The sequence below is a fragment of the Nicotiana attenuata genome, unplaced genomic scaffold, assembly GCF_001879085.1.
Source record: "Nicotiana attenuata strain UT unplaced genomic scaffold, NIATTr2, whole genome shotgun sequence".
NCBI lineage: Eukaryota > Viridiplantae > Streptophyta > Magnoliopsida > Solanales > Solanaceae > Nicotiana > Nicotiana attenuata.
Genome location: NW_017671918.1, coordinates 179407 through 192533, shown reverse-complemented (window position 1 = coordinate 192533; position 13127 = coordinate 179407). Strand labels below are relative to the sequence as shown.

Genomic DNA, 13127 nt, shown 5'->3' with positions numbered 1-13127 from the left:
TGCATCATTAGTATTAAAATAGAATAGTGAACAAATAAAGAATGATTAGAAGTGAAATCAAGAACATCGCACATTGCTAGATTAGATAGGAACCCAATTCCAAAACTTCCTTAGCTCTCTGTGGATTCGATCCCGACCTTTCGGGTAAAAGCTGCATCGACCGCTCTTGCCACTCTATAGTGGTGTAGGGTTGGCTCCGATCAGATATCCATTTTATCACTGCTGCAAAACTTCGAGACACACAGGAATGCCCTGATGAAGGTGCTAAGTGAAGCCCATGTACCCACCAACATCACTAGTAGGGAAATGGCCAACATGGTCGGGCGGGTATTGGAAAGCCACAAAATCACTTTTCATGGAGACAAGCTACCACCGGAAGGACTAAGTCACAACAGGGCACTGCATATCACAGTGCAATTTGAGGACAAATTCATCGCCGGGGTCTTGATAGATGGGGGTTTGAGTCTCAATATATGCCCACTGACTACTCTGATGAGGCTGGGTAAAGGCCTGCATGAGAAACGAGCAGGAAGAATTAATGTGAAGGCGTTTGATAGATCTTAGAGGGCCACAATCGGGGAAATCATCCTCAGCCTACAGATGGGACCAACCTGGTTTGATGTTGAGTTTCAAGTGCTGGATATATGTGGTACCTACAATTTGTTATTGGGACGACCCCGGATACATGCCGATAGGGCCATAGCACCTACTCTACATCTGGCTGTGAAGTTTAAATGGAACCATCAAGAGGTGATCATCCATGGAGACGGGAGTAATCCCATCTATACCAATCAGACTGTTCTAGTCATCGAGAACAGGAGGAAGCTGGGTGGAGAAACATACCACCGCATTGAGCGCGTCAATGCAATTGGAAAAGACAAATGGTGGAGCAACAAGATAGAAAGCATATTGCTATGGACAGGGTATGAGCCTGGCAAGGGTCTCGACAAGAATCTCCAAGGGATCACCAAACCAGTACAGCCGAAGCGTCATGGTACAACTTTTGGGCTTGGGTACGAATACACTTGGCAAGAGTAGTTGGATTGGTCGCTGCCATGGCGTGGTCCTTATTATCGGTGGAACAACCAGTACCACATTTGTACCAGACATTTCATCAAGCTGACATGATGTGGGGATCTGAAGAAGATGAAGCCTTAGCTGGCATAAGGAAGCTGTTTCAGGATAATGACGACATGGATTGCAATGCTATAGTTGATGAGGAGGAGGAGGAAGACCTTACTATTCAGACCGTGGAGAAAGGAGTTATTCTCAAGAGCTGGACTGTTGTACCATCCCGGGCCCGTCGAGTTCCTGGGTAGCCTGGCAATTAGCATCAATTATTTTTAAGCAGTTTTATGAGCATCTAAGACATTTTCAGTATTTTGTTTTGAACGTATTTTGTTTTGAAATAATTGCTCGAGTCATCGAGCCGTGCTTGTTTGACGTTTTCAAGATTTATTTAATGTATTGCTACTTTTAGTATTTATTATTATTCTTTCCATTTTCTCTCTACAGCATTATTATTACCTATCCCGATGAACCTATGACTGTGACATATAATGAGACAACGCAACATAAGGATAGTGATTCAGAGGGTCTGGAAGATGATACCTGAGGAAATTGTCAGAGAAATGGAAAACTTTGAAAACAAGCCTAAGTCTAATTTGGACAATACCGAGACAATTAACTTAGGTGATTCCTAAACACTCAAGGAAACACGTGTAAGCATTCACCTATCACCATCAGAGAAGGAAGAGTATGTCTGATTCCTAAAAGAGTATGAGGATATCTTTGCATGGTCCTACGATGATATGACCGGTTTGAGCACATCCATAGTGGCTCACAAGCTACCTACCGATCCCACCTGTAAAACAGAAACTCAGAAAATTCAAGCCAGATATGAGTTTGAAAATAAAAGAGGAAGTCACTAAGTAAATCAAAGCCAAGTTTCTCAGAATGGTTGAGTATCTGACTTGGGTTGCTAACATCGTGTCAGTCCCGAAGAAAGATGGGAAAGTCAGAGTATGTGTTGATTATCGGGATTTAAACAGAGTGAGTCCCAAAGACGATTTCCCATTGCCCAATATACACATACTATACTGATCGACAACTGTGCCAAGAATGAACTCCAATCTTTTATGGATTGCTTCGCGGGGTATCATCAGATCTGGATGGATGAAGAGGATGCCAAAAAGACAGCCTTTATCACACCATGGGGAATGTACTACTATAAAATGATGTTGTTTGGTTTGAAGAATGATGGAGCCACTTACATGAGAGCCATGACGACCATTTTCCACGACATGATACACAAGGAAATAGAGGTGTACACGGATGACGTCATCATCAAATCCAGAAGAAGCACGGATCATATAGCAGACTTGAGGAAATTCTTTGATTGGCTTCGAAGCTACAATCTGAAACTGAATCCTGCAAAGTGTGCCTTCGGAGTCCCTGCCGGAAAGTTGCTAGGAGAACAAGAAGGATGTGATGAGCTTTTTAGGACGTCTCAACTACATTAGTCATTTCATAGAACAATCTACCGTGATCTGCGAGCCAGTTTCCAAAATGCTGAAGAATGATGCTGCAACAAGCTGGACTAAAGAATTCCAGAAAGCCTTCGACAAAATCAAGGAGTATTTATCTAAACCACCTGTTCTGGTCCCACCGGAACCAGGGAGACCTTTTCTGCTTTGTTTGTCCATACTAGATGGGGCTTTTGNCATAGGTTCATTCTAGTGGCCATAGACTATTTCACAAAATGGGTTAAAGCCATATCTTACAAAGTTGTAACTCAGAAGGTCGTTGCAAATTTTGTTGGGGATCGCTTTGTTTGTCGATTCAGAGTACCAGAGTCAATCATCACCGACAATGCCGCCAATCTTAACAGTGATCTGATGAAGGCTATGTGTGACACCTTCACGATCAAGCATAATAATTCCACAGCATATAGGCTGCAAATGAATGGAGCTGTAAAATCCGCCAACAAGAACATCAAGAAGATATTGAGGAAAATGGTGGATAATTACAAACAATGGCACGAGAAGCTGTAGTATGCTTTGCTTGGATATCGTACAACAGTTCGCACATCAATTGGGGCAACTCCTTACTTATTGGTTTACGGTACTGAAGCGGTTATCCCTGCCGAAGTAGAAATCCGCTTTCTAAGAATCATACAAGAAGCTGAGCTCAGCGACGCAGAGTGGGTACAAAGCCGCTATGAACAACTGGCCCTCATTGATGGAAAAAGAATGAATGCATTATGTCACTTTCAACTCTACCAGAACAGAATGGCGAGAACTTTCAACAAAAAGCTCAGGCCAGGTAATTCACACTGGGGAAATTGGTGGTGAAACGGATCTTCCCACATCAGGATGAAGCCAGGGGGAAGTTTTAACCCAATTGGCAAGGTCCCTACAAGGTTCACCGAGTACTAATAGGAGGAGCACTCATACTTGCATAAATTGACGGAGAGATTTGTCCAAAACCTATCAACTCAGGCGCAATCAAGAGATACTATATTTAGGATTGTTTACATTTCTTCACTTGATGTAACTGAATTACGCTTGACCTGATTCCCATTTAAGAGGGGATACCTAGGCAGCTGATAGGTTACATGTACTTTGGTTATAAGTACTTTACTTTATGTTTTGATGATCTAACAAACTTACTATCCAGAACTAGATAAGGAACCTGCTACACATTTACAAGATCTCAAGTTCACAAGATTTCAGGTTGGGAGCGTGGAATATGATTCAACTCCTCAGATTGGAAGGAACAACTGAGGGACTAGGTACCTACCAGTTCCCGAGGAGACTGTACGAAGTTAACTCTGCAGCTGGAAAGTTACTGCCTGCACACGCTACTGTGCAGAACAGTGCTGCAGTCAACTTTCCAGAGAAGACTTCTTACCCACCTTGCTTGCATCATTAGAAGTGATGTCACACATGTATATATGCATTCATGGGAGGTAAAACAAAAAACTTGAACACTTAGAGAACTTACTCATGCTCACTCATGTGACTATTCAGCCAGCAAGTTTCAAGTACCTCAAGAACAAAGCAACTACGAACCAGTTCCCACATCGAGTTATTGTGTGTACTTAGTTGAGATGTAACTTTGTAATAGTTCTTCAAATTGTAATTCCTATCCAGCTTATTTAGAAACACTTTGTAGGAACATCTTTGTAACCCTTAAACTTGCGTGTTTAAGTATTGGCTAGAGTTAGTCAAGTTTTAAACTCTAATAGAGTTATTGCAAAGTGGCTTGTAATAGGTGTATTACAAGTTAGTGAGGGATTAAGAGTTTAATTCCTAGGTTGCATAGGTTGTAATCTGAAAGTTACTCAGTAGTGAAGTTGAAATCCTACAAGGGTAGGTCGTGGTTTTCAATCCTGTTGAGCTGGGAATTTTCCATGTAAAATTCCTCTTGTCTGTTAACTTCTGTTCTGTGCGTGTGTACTGTCAAACCTAATAGAGAACCTGGTTCTCTATAGAAGATGGTGGACCCATATGTTCTATCAGCAGCCCTGTGGGTTCGGTCACATCTTAATAAAATCTTCATTTTCCCCATGATCAGAAACTGGGGCAAGATTGCAAGATCGGCCAACTTCGTCATATGTGGAACAACCAAAGGTATTGCATTTAAACTGGGGCAGAATTTTNGCTGCTGGTGGCTGGGCTTGAGCTGGCTGAGTAGGGCTGGGAGGCTGCATTGGAGCCATTCCAGGTCTCTGAACTGTATTATTAACAGGCATAAATCCTCTAGGAGCTTGGGAAGGAGCTACAGCCTGAGGCATCTTTTGTCCAAAAGCTGGGCCAACTTGAGAAGGGTTAGGGCCATATGAAGGAGGCACATTAGGACCGGCAGGATAACCAGGATTAGCAGGTCCCTAAAATGAACATGCAATGAGAATCATAAGACAACACATCTATATTCGCCCAAACCACAATCTCCCCCTTAGATTGAAGCGAAAAATGGAAATCTTTAACATACGGGATACAACTGAGCTCCCAAGGTATGCGGCGGCTGCTGATATTGCTCCACATTTCTCAGCCGCAGGGGGATTTGATGGGATAAAGGAGGTCTTAGCATGCTGAGTAGCAACAGGTGGTGAAGGAATGTTACCCTGTAAACGCGAGAAAAATATATATTAGCAATCTAAGGACATCATCCTCACCGTCCGAAGACGACCTTCATGGTCCAAAGGGAATTCGCATCACGTTTAAATTCTCGCAGTAACCCATATATATTTGCATGCATCGTGTTTTAAGTTTTGCAGGTAATCCAGGAAGTAACCGTTCTTCAAACGGGAGCAATCTTCGCTCTGATTTACGTTCACAACGTTCGCATCCTTCAATTGTTTCAAACGTAACCGACCACCATTAATTGCATGCCTTTTACTCTATGACCGTTCAGATATCTGCTCTGTGATACATCCATAACTTTTAAATTCACATTCATGACCTCACATAAATTCATCTGATATTATCCGGCCCAAAAGAACCTTTCAAAAACATACGGTCATTCTCATAACAACTCCATCAGTTTCGTTCACCGTTGGATCCAGAACTACACACGACCTGATTCCTGTAATACCAGGGATATGTAGGCAACTCAGGAACCAGAATTTGCCCCCCATTTTCAAATCACATCATTCCTCATTCAATTCGGCCAAAATTAGTCATCATTTTCTTTACCCAACAACTCTTTCATCATTCCTTGGTAAAGATGGGCAGCTGTTGATACCCAATTTTGCCATCATATTTTCACAAATAGTATATATAGTTTCAAAGCATCATTTTGCATCATTATCTAGTTTAAAAATCTATACAAGCATTTTTCTACAATTTTCCATAATTTTTAGAGCTTTAAAATTAATTTTCTTGCATTTAAATTACATAGTAGTTATCCCTTTAAATTATTTGTGATGACTTAATCATCCCAGTTACAATTTTGCATCCCCATATATGTTTCATAATATTTTCACTTCATTTTGTATAATTATGTTTGTATTTTTAAGCTATTTGCACAATTTTGCAGTAATAGCCTCATATAGAAATGCTCTTTATTTATGATTATTTGTGTCAAAATAGAATTTTATATTTTTATAATACTAAGTTATTATTTTAATCATTTCAGTGTATAAATAATATTTTTTACTTATTTATCAAGTATTTTTATAAATTATTTTTGCGTATTTAAATAAAAGCCTAGCTTTGAACTAATTATGGACCAAATTGGCCCAATTTTCTTAGCCCAACTCCTGGCCCAAGACCAAACGATCCCTTTAGTTATAACCCGGTCGATAACCTATTTTATGACCCGCCCCGTTCGTTTTAAATCCTAGCCGTTGATCTCTTAAGATCAACGGCCCTCATTCACTCTCCCGTTTTAATTAACCTAACCCGCCCCAAAACCCAATCATTTCCTCTAAGACGCCGACTTTGAATCCTCTCTTCTCCTCTCCTCAGAAACCCTAGCCGCCCTCTCGAATTTCTCCAAATCCGTCTCAACCATGGGTTCTTCCATTATTTCCTTGCCTTTTGTGTGTTATCTCGTTATTTTTTACAAGACCATGGTATCATATAGTACTTTCCTAAACATGGCAAGTACTATCTCTCAGATTCTGGCTATTCAACTTCAATCACTTGAATCTGGATGATATTTCGTCCATATGCATCATGACCAGGCAATATGGGTCCGATTAACCAAGATTTCCGGCCAATCTCCGATTTTTATCAACTAGGGTTTACCTAATTTTTTCCCTAATCCGATTTTTATTGATTCGGCGTGTTACTACTTTCTTATTTATGTTTGACTTTACAGTGTTTCCTTGTTTACTTGTTCAATTTTTGTCACTATATAAATCCCTTCCCCCATTCCCCTTTAGGACACACCTTAATCGCTAGATTTTCACTGAAAGTTGGAGTTATCACTTTATTGTTCTCTTGTTCTACACCTTGGTTCTTGACCGACTGAAAGCCAAGGCCACTGAGATTCGATTATTCAACCTTTTCTTGGTGCGAGCATTGCCCGGGGTTCCTTTGAAGCCCTTGGGAACTTTGATGCATTAAGATTCTGGGTTCTTGTGGAACTTTGTTCTTTATTGTTGTTTGTTTAACTGGTAAGTCACTTGACTCTTACAATTTCATTTTTGTGTGTCTATGATTTGCGTATATTCTCACTTCTGAAATTCATGGCTTAATGTATTTTTGAGCTACTTTTGTATGCAACTCTGTTAGCTTTACACTCGTTTTAAGTCTCTTTAGCATTTAATTTCACCTAATGTTGCCAGTTTTGAAACATGCTTATGTCTAATTTGAATAATTTAGATTCTCTAAGTCCGTTTAGCCAATGTGTTTTGGGCTACTTCTGTGTGTGACCTTATCAGCTTTTACACTTGTTTGAACCTCATTAGTATTTAATTTTACTTAAAAGCTGTCAATTCTGTTATTTGAATGTGCTTCATCTGAATAATTTGGAACTTCTTTAGTTAATTAGTCTACTGGTCAATACCTAAAGGCTTGCGTTTGCTATTTGACTTGACTTTACTTTCCCACTCTATTCGATTCTCTATAATGATAGTCTTGCATATGTAATGTGTCTTAATCTGTGTTAGGACCTTTTCTATCTACTATGATCTGCTTCCCTGATAGTGTGCCTCACAGCATATCCCTGTTTTACTTAGTCTATATCCTTAGTAACTATTTGAAACCTTTAGAATAGCCATCTTAGTTTATGTTTCCCATACCATGTTTTTTGCTTCATGATACAAGTTAACATGGTTGTCTTATGATACTGGGATGTATACTTAGCATAATTTGGACCTTTTAGGTTTTAACTTGTTTGGTATTATGCACATGTGTATGATAATCTTTGTCAATCCTGCAAACTTGTTTCTCCCCTAACTCTTTCAGCATGATTTTGCCAATGTGTTGTTTTGCTAAGTGTTGAACTTGCCACTAAGTCTTGCTGAACCTGCTTCGTAGTCCTGTGACCTGCTTGATTAGTTGCTCTGTGTTCTCAACTTTGCTATGTCTTCTTTAAGCTATAAGTGTATTTCCTCAACTTTTGTCCCTTAACCATTGTCCACTCCCTCCCTCTCATTTGTTACCTATGCTATCCTGAACCTGCCATTCTTGGTCGGCTGAAGGCCAAGGACACCAAGACTCTTACTACCGACCTCCCTAGTGTGAGCACAGCTCGGGGTCCATTTGAGACTCTTGTGAACTCTGACACACTAGGATTTTGGGGTCTTTTAGCCACTCTCTCTACTATTGAGACCTGAATTATTCTTGACACTCAATTTTTTCTTCCTATTATCTACTGAATATGTAAATTGGTTGGTCAATCTATGGTTGTGTGATCGGGTTTGAGTTCTTCTATGGATTTTGGGTTGTGCTGATGAATATGGCTCCATGTTGGAAATCTAGGTATGCTACATGAGAGTTGTCGAAGGCCCAAGCAATGTTTCCTTTTGGGCCCGCTATGGGCTTACTGTCATTATTTGTTCAATGTTTGTAATTATATTCATTACTGGGCCTGTAATAACTTTGTAATGAACAATTGGGGTGTTAGTGAAATTTCGAAACGGGTATATTTAATATTTGCATGAAAGGGTAGAAAACGTACCTATAGGATTCAATGATTTACTTGCTATATATGCCATTCAATTTCTATGTGCACTGTAGAAATCATGTCATTAGGAGAAGCAGACACTCACATTGCTCGTCTACTAGCCAACATGAGTTCAAATGCTTTAATTATTCCTACTGTTACGTGTTACTAGAAAACTTGCCTATAGGAAACAAATACCACTAAACTTTGTTTCAATTCGCACAACTGCAGCATATCCACTAGAAATTATGCCTATAGGATTTTAATTATCCCATTTGCTATTGCATCACAATGATCACTAAGAAAACAAGTCGATAGGGGGCTAAGCATAATAAAATTGGTTCCAATCGCCAATTGTTAGATATCCAGCCTATAGGGTATTACTACTCGCCTTAAAAATGTTAATGTTGAACTTCTCAAACATTGTTTACTGCTTATTTATGCCGCTGCCAGAAAGCATGAATAATTCTGGGCTTTTCTCCAATAGATTTCACTGTCCTTTACTGCGTAAATCACTTAGTCACAACATCTATAGGTTTAATAACTGAAAATCTGTAATCTCAATAATCATCGTGTAACAACTGTACAATCTTGCCTATAAGCAGCGCCTTGCATCTGAAACTGCCTGTATGTTTTAATTCAAAGTCACATAGAAATCATGTCTATAGGACTTAAGGTTCTTAATTCTGAAACTGCCTAACACGAAAACCTGTTTCGCGTGCATTTGTTGCTTAAGTGTGGAGGCTGACTTGAGCCTTTAACCGCATATATTTGAAGTCCAATGTGTTTTTGTATGTTGCCTAGTTTTAACATTTTTGAGCAGCCTAGGTAAGGTCTAGAACTTCCCAAATAAAGGTCCAATTAGGGGTGGGCATAATATTGGCCGAACCGAAAAAACCGACCGAACCGTGAATATTGATTTTTCGGTTTCGGTTTAATCGGTTATTCGGTCGGTGCGCGGTTTTTAAATTATTAAATTTTAATTTTCCGTTACGGTTTTGGTGTTTCGGTTTTCGGTTAAACCGAAAAATCAAAATTTTGGGTATGAGTCCAAAACTTATTACCCATCTGAAGCCCAATATCCATCTGGATTCTGAAGCCCACCAATTTACCCAAACCCATCTGACACACACTCTGTATTATAAACTAAAAACATATGCTTTTCACGTTAATCGAGCCGTAATTTTTGTTTATTTTTAGTAAGTTCTCCAACGTCGATAAAGTAATTATTATTACAACCAAAATAAGGATCTATTCTAAGTTACTAATAGAACTTTTGTAGTTCTTAGATATATAATCTATGTTTTAACCTAACCAATTTCCATAAACCCTTTTTCGTTTTCAAACTTTTCACTGCGAACCGATTAGGAGGATCTGTTTTTCGTTAAGGTATGAGAACAGGAAAATGTTCAAATAGACTTTCTTTTAATACAAAAGTCACTCATTTTTTCTTTTTCTGGGTCTTCTCATTCTCTTCTTTATCTTTTCCATGGAAAAAGGCTAAAATCATGGCAAAAAAATTTAGTAGTGCGTTCGCTGGGAAAGATCATTTCTAAGAAGTTGTAAACTACTATACTTAAAGTTTTCTATTTCCAGACTACTTTCTAGTCAGTTTCTATTAACCAAACGCTATTAAACTATTTATGTGCCCTTGTGTTCAACATAGCACTAATGAGGAGTTTGCATCTTGGGGGAAGAGTGAAGACAACTCGACGCACACTCTGTATTATAAAAGTCCTGAACCATTAATAACCGAAAAGCTAAACCGAAAATAACCGAACCGAACCTTGAAAAAACCGCACCGAACCGTAAATACTTTGGTTTGATTTGGTCATTAATGTTAGAAAATCGAAAATCGATAAACCGAACCATACTTTCATAATAACCGACCGAATCGACCGACGCTCACCCCTAGGTCCAATGCTTCCTGGACCGTAGGCATGGGACAGATAGTGCACACATAGACACGACTTAGAATTGAATATGAGTGCTTCTAGGTAAACAACTTTAACATAGTAATCGGGTAGCAGGAGATGATAGTCTGTGCCCGTTGAATAATATGAGTAATTCCCTACCTCAATGGAGTTGCGAAAGATTATTTATGTTGCACGGGGTGATCCTTTAGGCTAAAAAACTTAGGATCCCCTCCTTTATATGTTGTTGTTGGATATAAATAGTTGTATCCCTATATTCGTACTAAGATTTGTACTAATCGAGTTATAATGAAATTCTTTGACCTTTATATTCCCTTTGGTTATTTGATCACTAAGCCTAATTGTAATCCACATAGTCTTAAGTTCGGTCGGGACCCACAGTTGTGGACCTCGAATAGTGCCTAACACCTTCTCTTTGAGGTAATTTGAGCCCTTACCCGATCTTTGGTGGCGTTGACTAGTCAAACAGAGTCATTTGCGAATAGGTGCCCTAACGCACCTTAAAAACCGTTAGGTGGTGACTCTTCTCTTTTAATACCCATTTAAAAAAGTTGTCACGACGTCTAAGCCCGCTTTCGCGAGAAAATGGGGCGCGACATGTACGCCCACACGCCCGTCACCTAGCATGCGCGTCACCTCAACATCAATCACATAACACGTAATCCGAGATTTCATACCCTCACCACAAAGTTTAGAAGTGTTACTTACCTCGAACAAGCGAAATCCAATAACGAGCAAGCCAGACGATGCTCCAAAATGCCATCACGCGCGTACAGACTTCTAAACAGTACGAAACTAGCCAAAAGCAACTCAAATACATCAAATAATGCAAAGGAACAAACTGAATGGATAAAGGTGGAATCTTTAATCAAAAGCCCAAAATCAACCCAAAAGTCAAACCCGGGCCCGCACCTCGGAACCCGACAAAACTCACAAAATCCGACCATCCATTCAATTACGAGTCCAACCATACTAGTTTCACTCAAATCCAACTTCGAATCGATGTTCGAAACTCAAGAATTTGCTCTATGAAACTTTAGTCAAAAACCCCCAATTTTCTCTTTTGAAATCATCAACCAATTGCCAAAAACGAGGATAGATTCATGAAATATAACCAATACCGAGTAGAGAACACTTACCCCAATCCTCGTGATGAAAATCACCTCAAAAATCGCTTTAATCCGAGCTCTATAGCTCCAAATATCCAAAAATGATCGAAACCTCCGAAATAGAATACTTTATAACCACCGGACGAATCAATGAAATGAAATGGGCGTAAAAGAAATTGGTAGGTAAAATTATAGTATTTTTACCATGGGTTGATCCAAAAAAATGGGATGGGTATTTTCGGCGGGTTATAATTGATATGGACTATATAGCCATGTATTCCAATCAAATCGTGACAACACATTAAAAGATGGGACCACTGATGGTTCCATTAGTCGCGGGGGTAATTTCAGACCATGAGATAACGTTAAATGTATTTTCATACCAATAGGTAGACGGAACACGATAGTAAACCATTTAAAATACTATAGAGATATATTTAACCATTTTTCGTTTAATTAAGATCTCGTTTGGACATAAGAAATTTTCCCTTTTTTTCGAAGTCAGCGTTCGTTCATAAAATTTCCAATTTTCACTGAAAGATGCATTTTTGAATTTTTGAAAATTGGAAAAACTCCAAAAAGCTGGTTTTCAAAATTTTCATTCAGATCACTCACAAAACTTCAAAAACAACCCAAAATTATATTCATGTCTAAATACAACTCTAATTTTCAAATACCATTTTTACTTGAAATTTTTTTTCACTTTTCTTGGAATTTTACAATTCTTATGTCCAAACGACCACTAATTATACGATCCCTCCGTTGAAAAAGATTAGTACTATTTTTTATTAGATCGTTTCAAAATTTATATATTATTAAAAGGAAGTTTGGCATAGGATTGTGACAAGTGGTAGAATAAGAAAATGACACATGTTAGTTTTTATTATATTATTAAAAGGAGAGGAAAAAGCCCTCTCCTTAAGCCAAGTGGTAGCCTAAAAAAATGCCACATGGCATAATTGGCTACTAATTAGTTATTTAGTTTATAATTAGTTATTGGTTACTTATTTTTGAAATAAAATACATATAAAAAACAGAAATAATAAAATACAATAGAAAACTGCCATATATATTAATTGGTTACTTTATTTGGATTAATAAATATAGATATCTTATAATTAAATATAATTTAAAAACAAAAAATCAATATATAAAAATAACTACCCATTTAAATTTCGTGGGAGTGGTTTCAAGTTTGAGTTTTTAAATTATTTTAAAATAAAAAGCAAAAAATAAAAATACCAATAAAAAACGAAAAAAGAGAAGAAAAACTACCCATTCAAATCGGGGAGTAGTTTCAAGTTGGAGTTTTAAAATTAAAAACGAAATTAAAAAAAATAATGAATTACCAATTCAAATTGGGGAGTAGTTTCAAATTGGAGTTTTAGAATTATTTTGAAATAAGAAAACGAAAAATCTATTTTTATATAATATACATATCAAAAAACGAAAATAAAAAAATAAA

The 13127-nt window shown here is 38.2% G+C and overlaps 1 protein-coding gene across 1 annotated transcript; it reads right to left on the bottom strand.

Moving 5' to 3' along the window:
- Positions 1–3797: 3797 nt before the first annotated feature.
- Positions 3798–6531, bottom strand: LOC109210878 (protein transport protein SEC31 homolog B-like). Its single transcript, XM_019374355.1, has 4 exons — positions 6446–6531; positions 4996–5128; positions 4630–4891; positions 3798–3865 (listed from the first exon to the last, which is right to left on the bottom strand). The coding sequence occupies exons 1-4, from the start codon at positions 6529–6531 to the stop codon at positions 3798–3800; spliced, it is 549 nt and encodes a 182-aa protein (XP_019229900.1).
- Positions 6532–13127: the final 6596 nt, after the last annotated feature.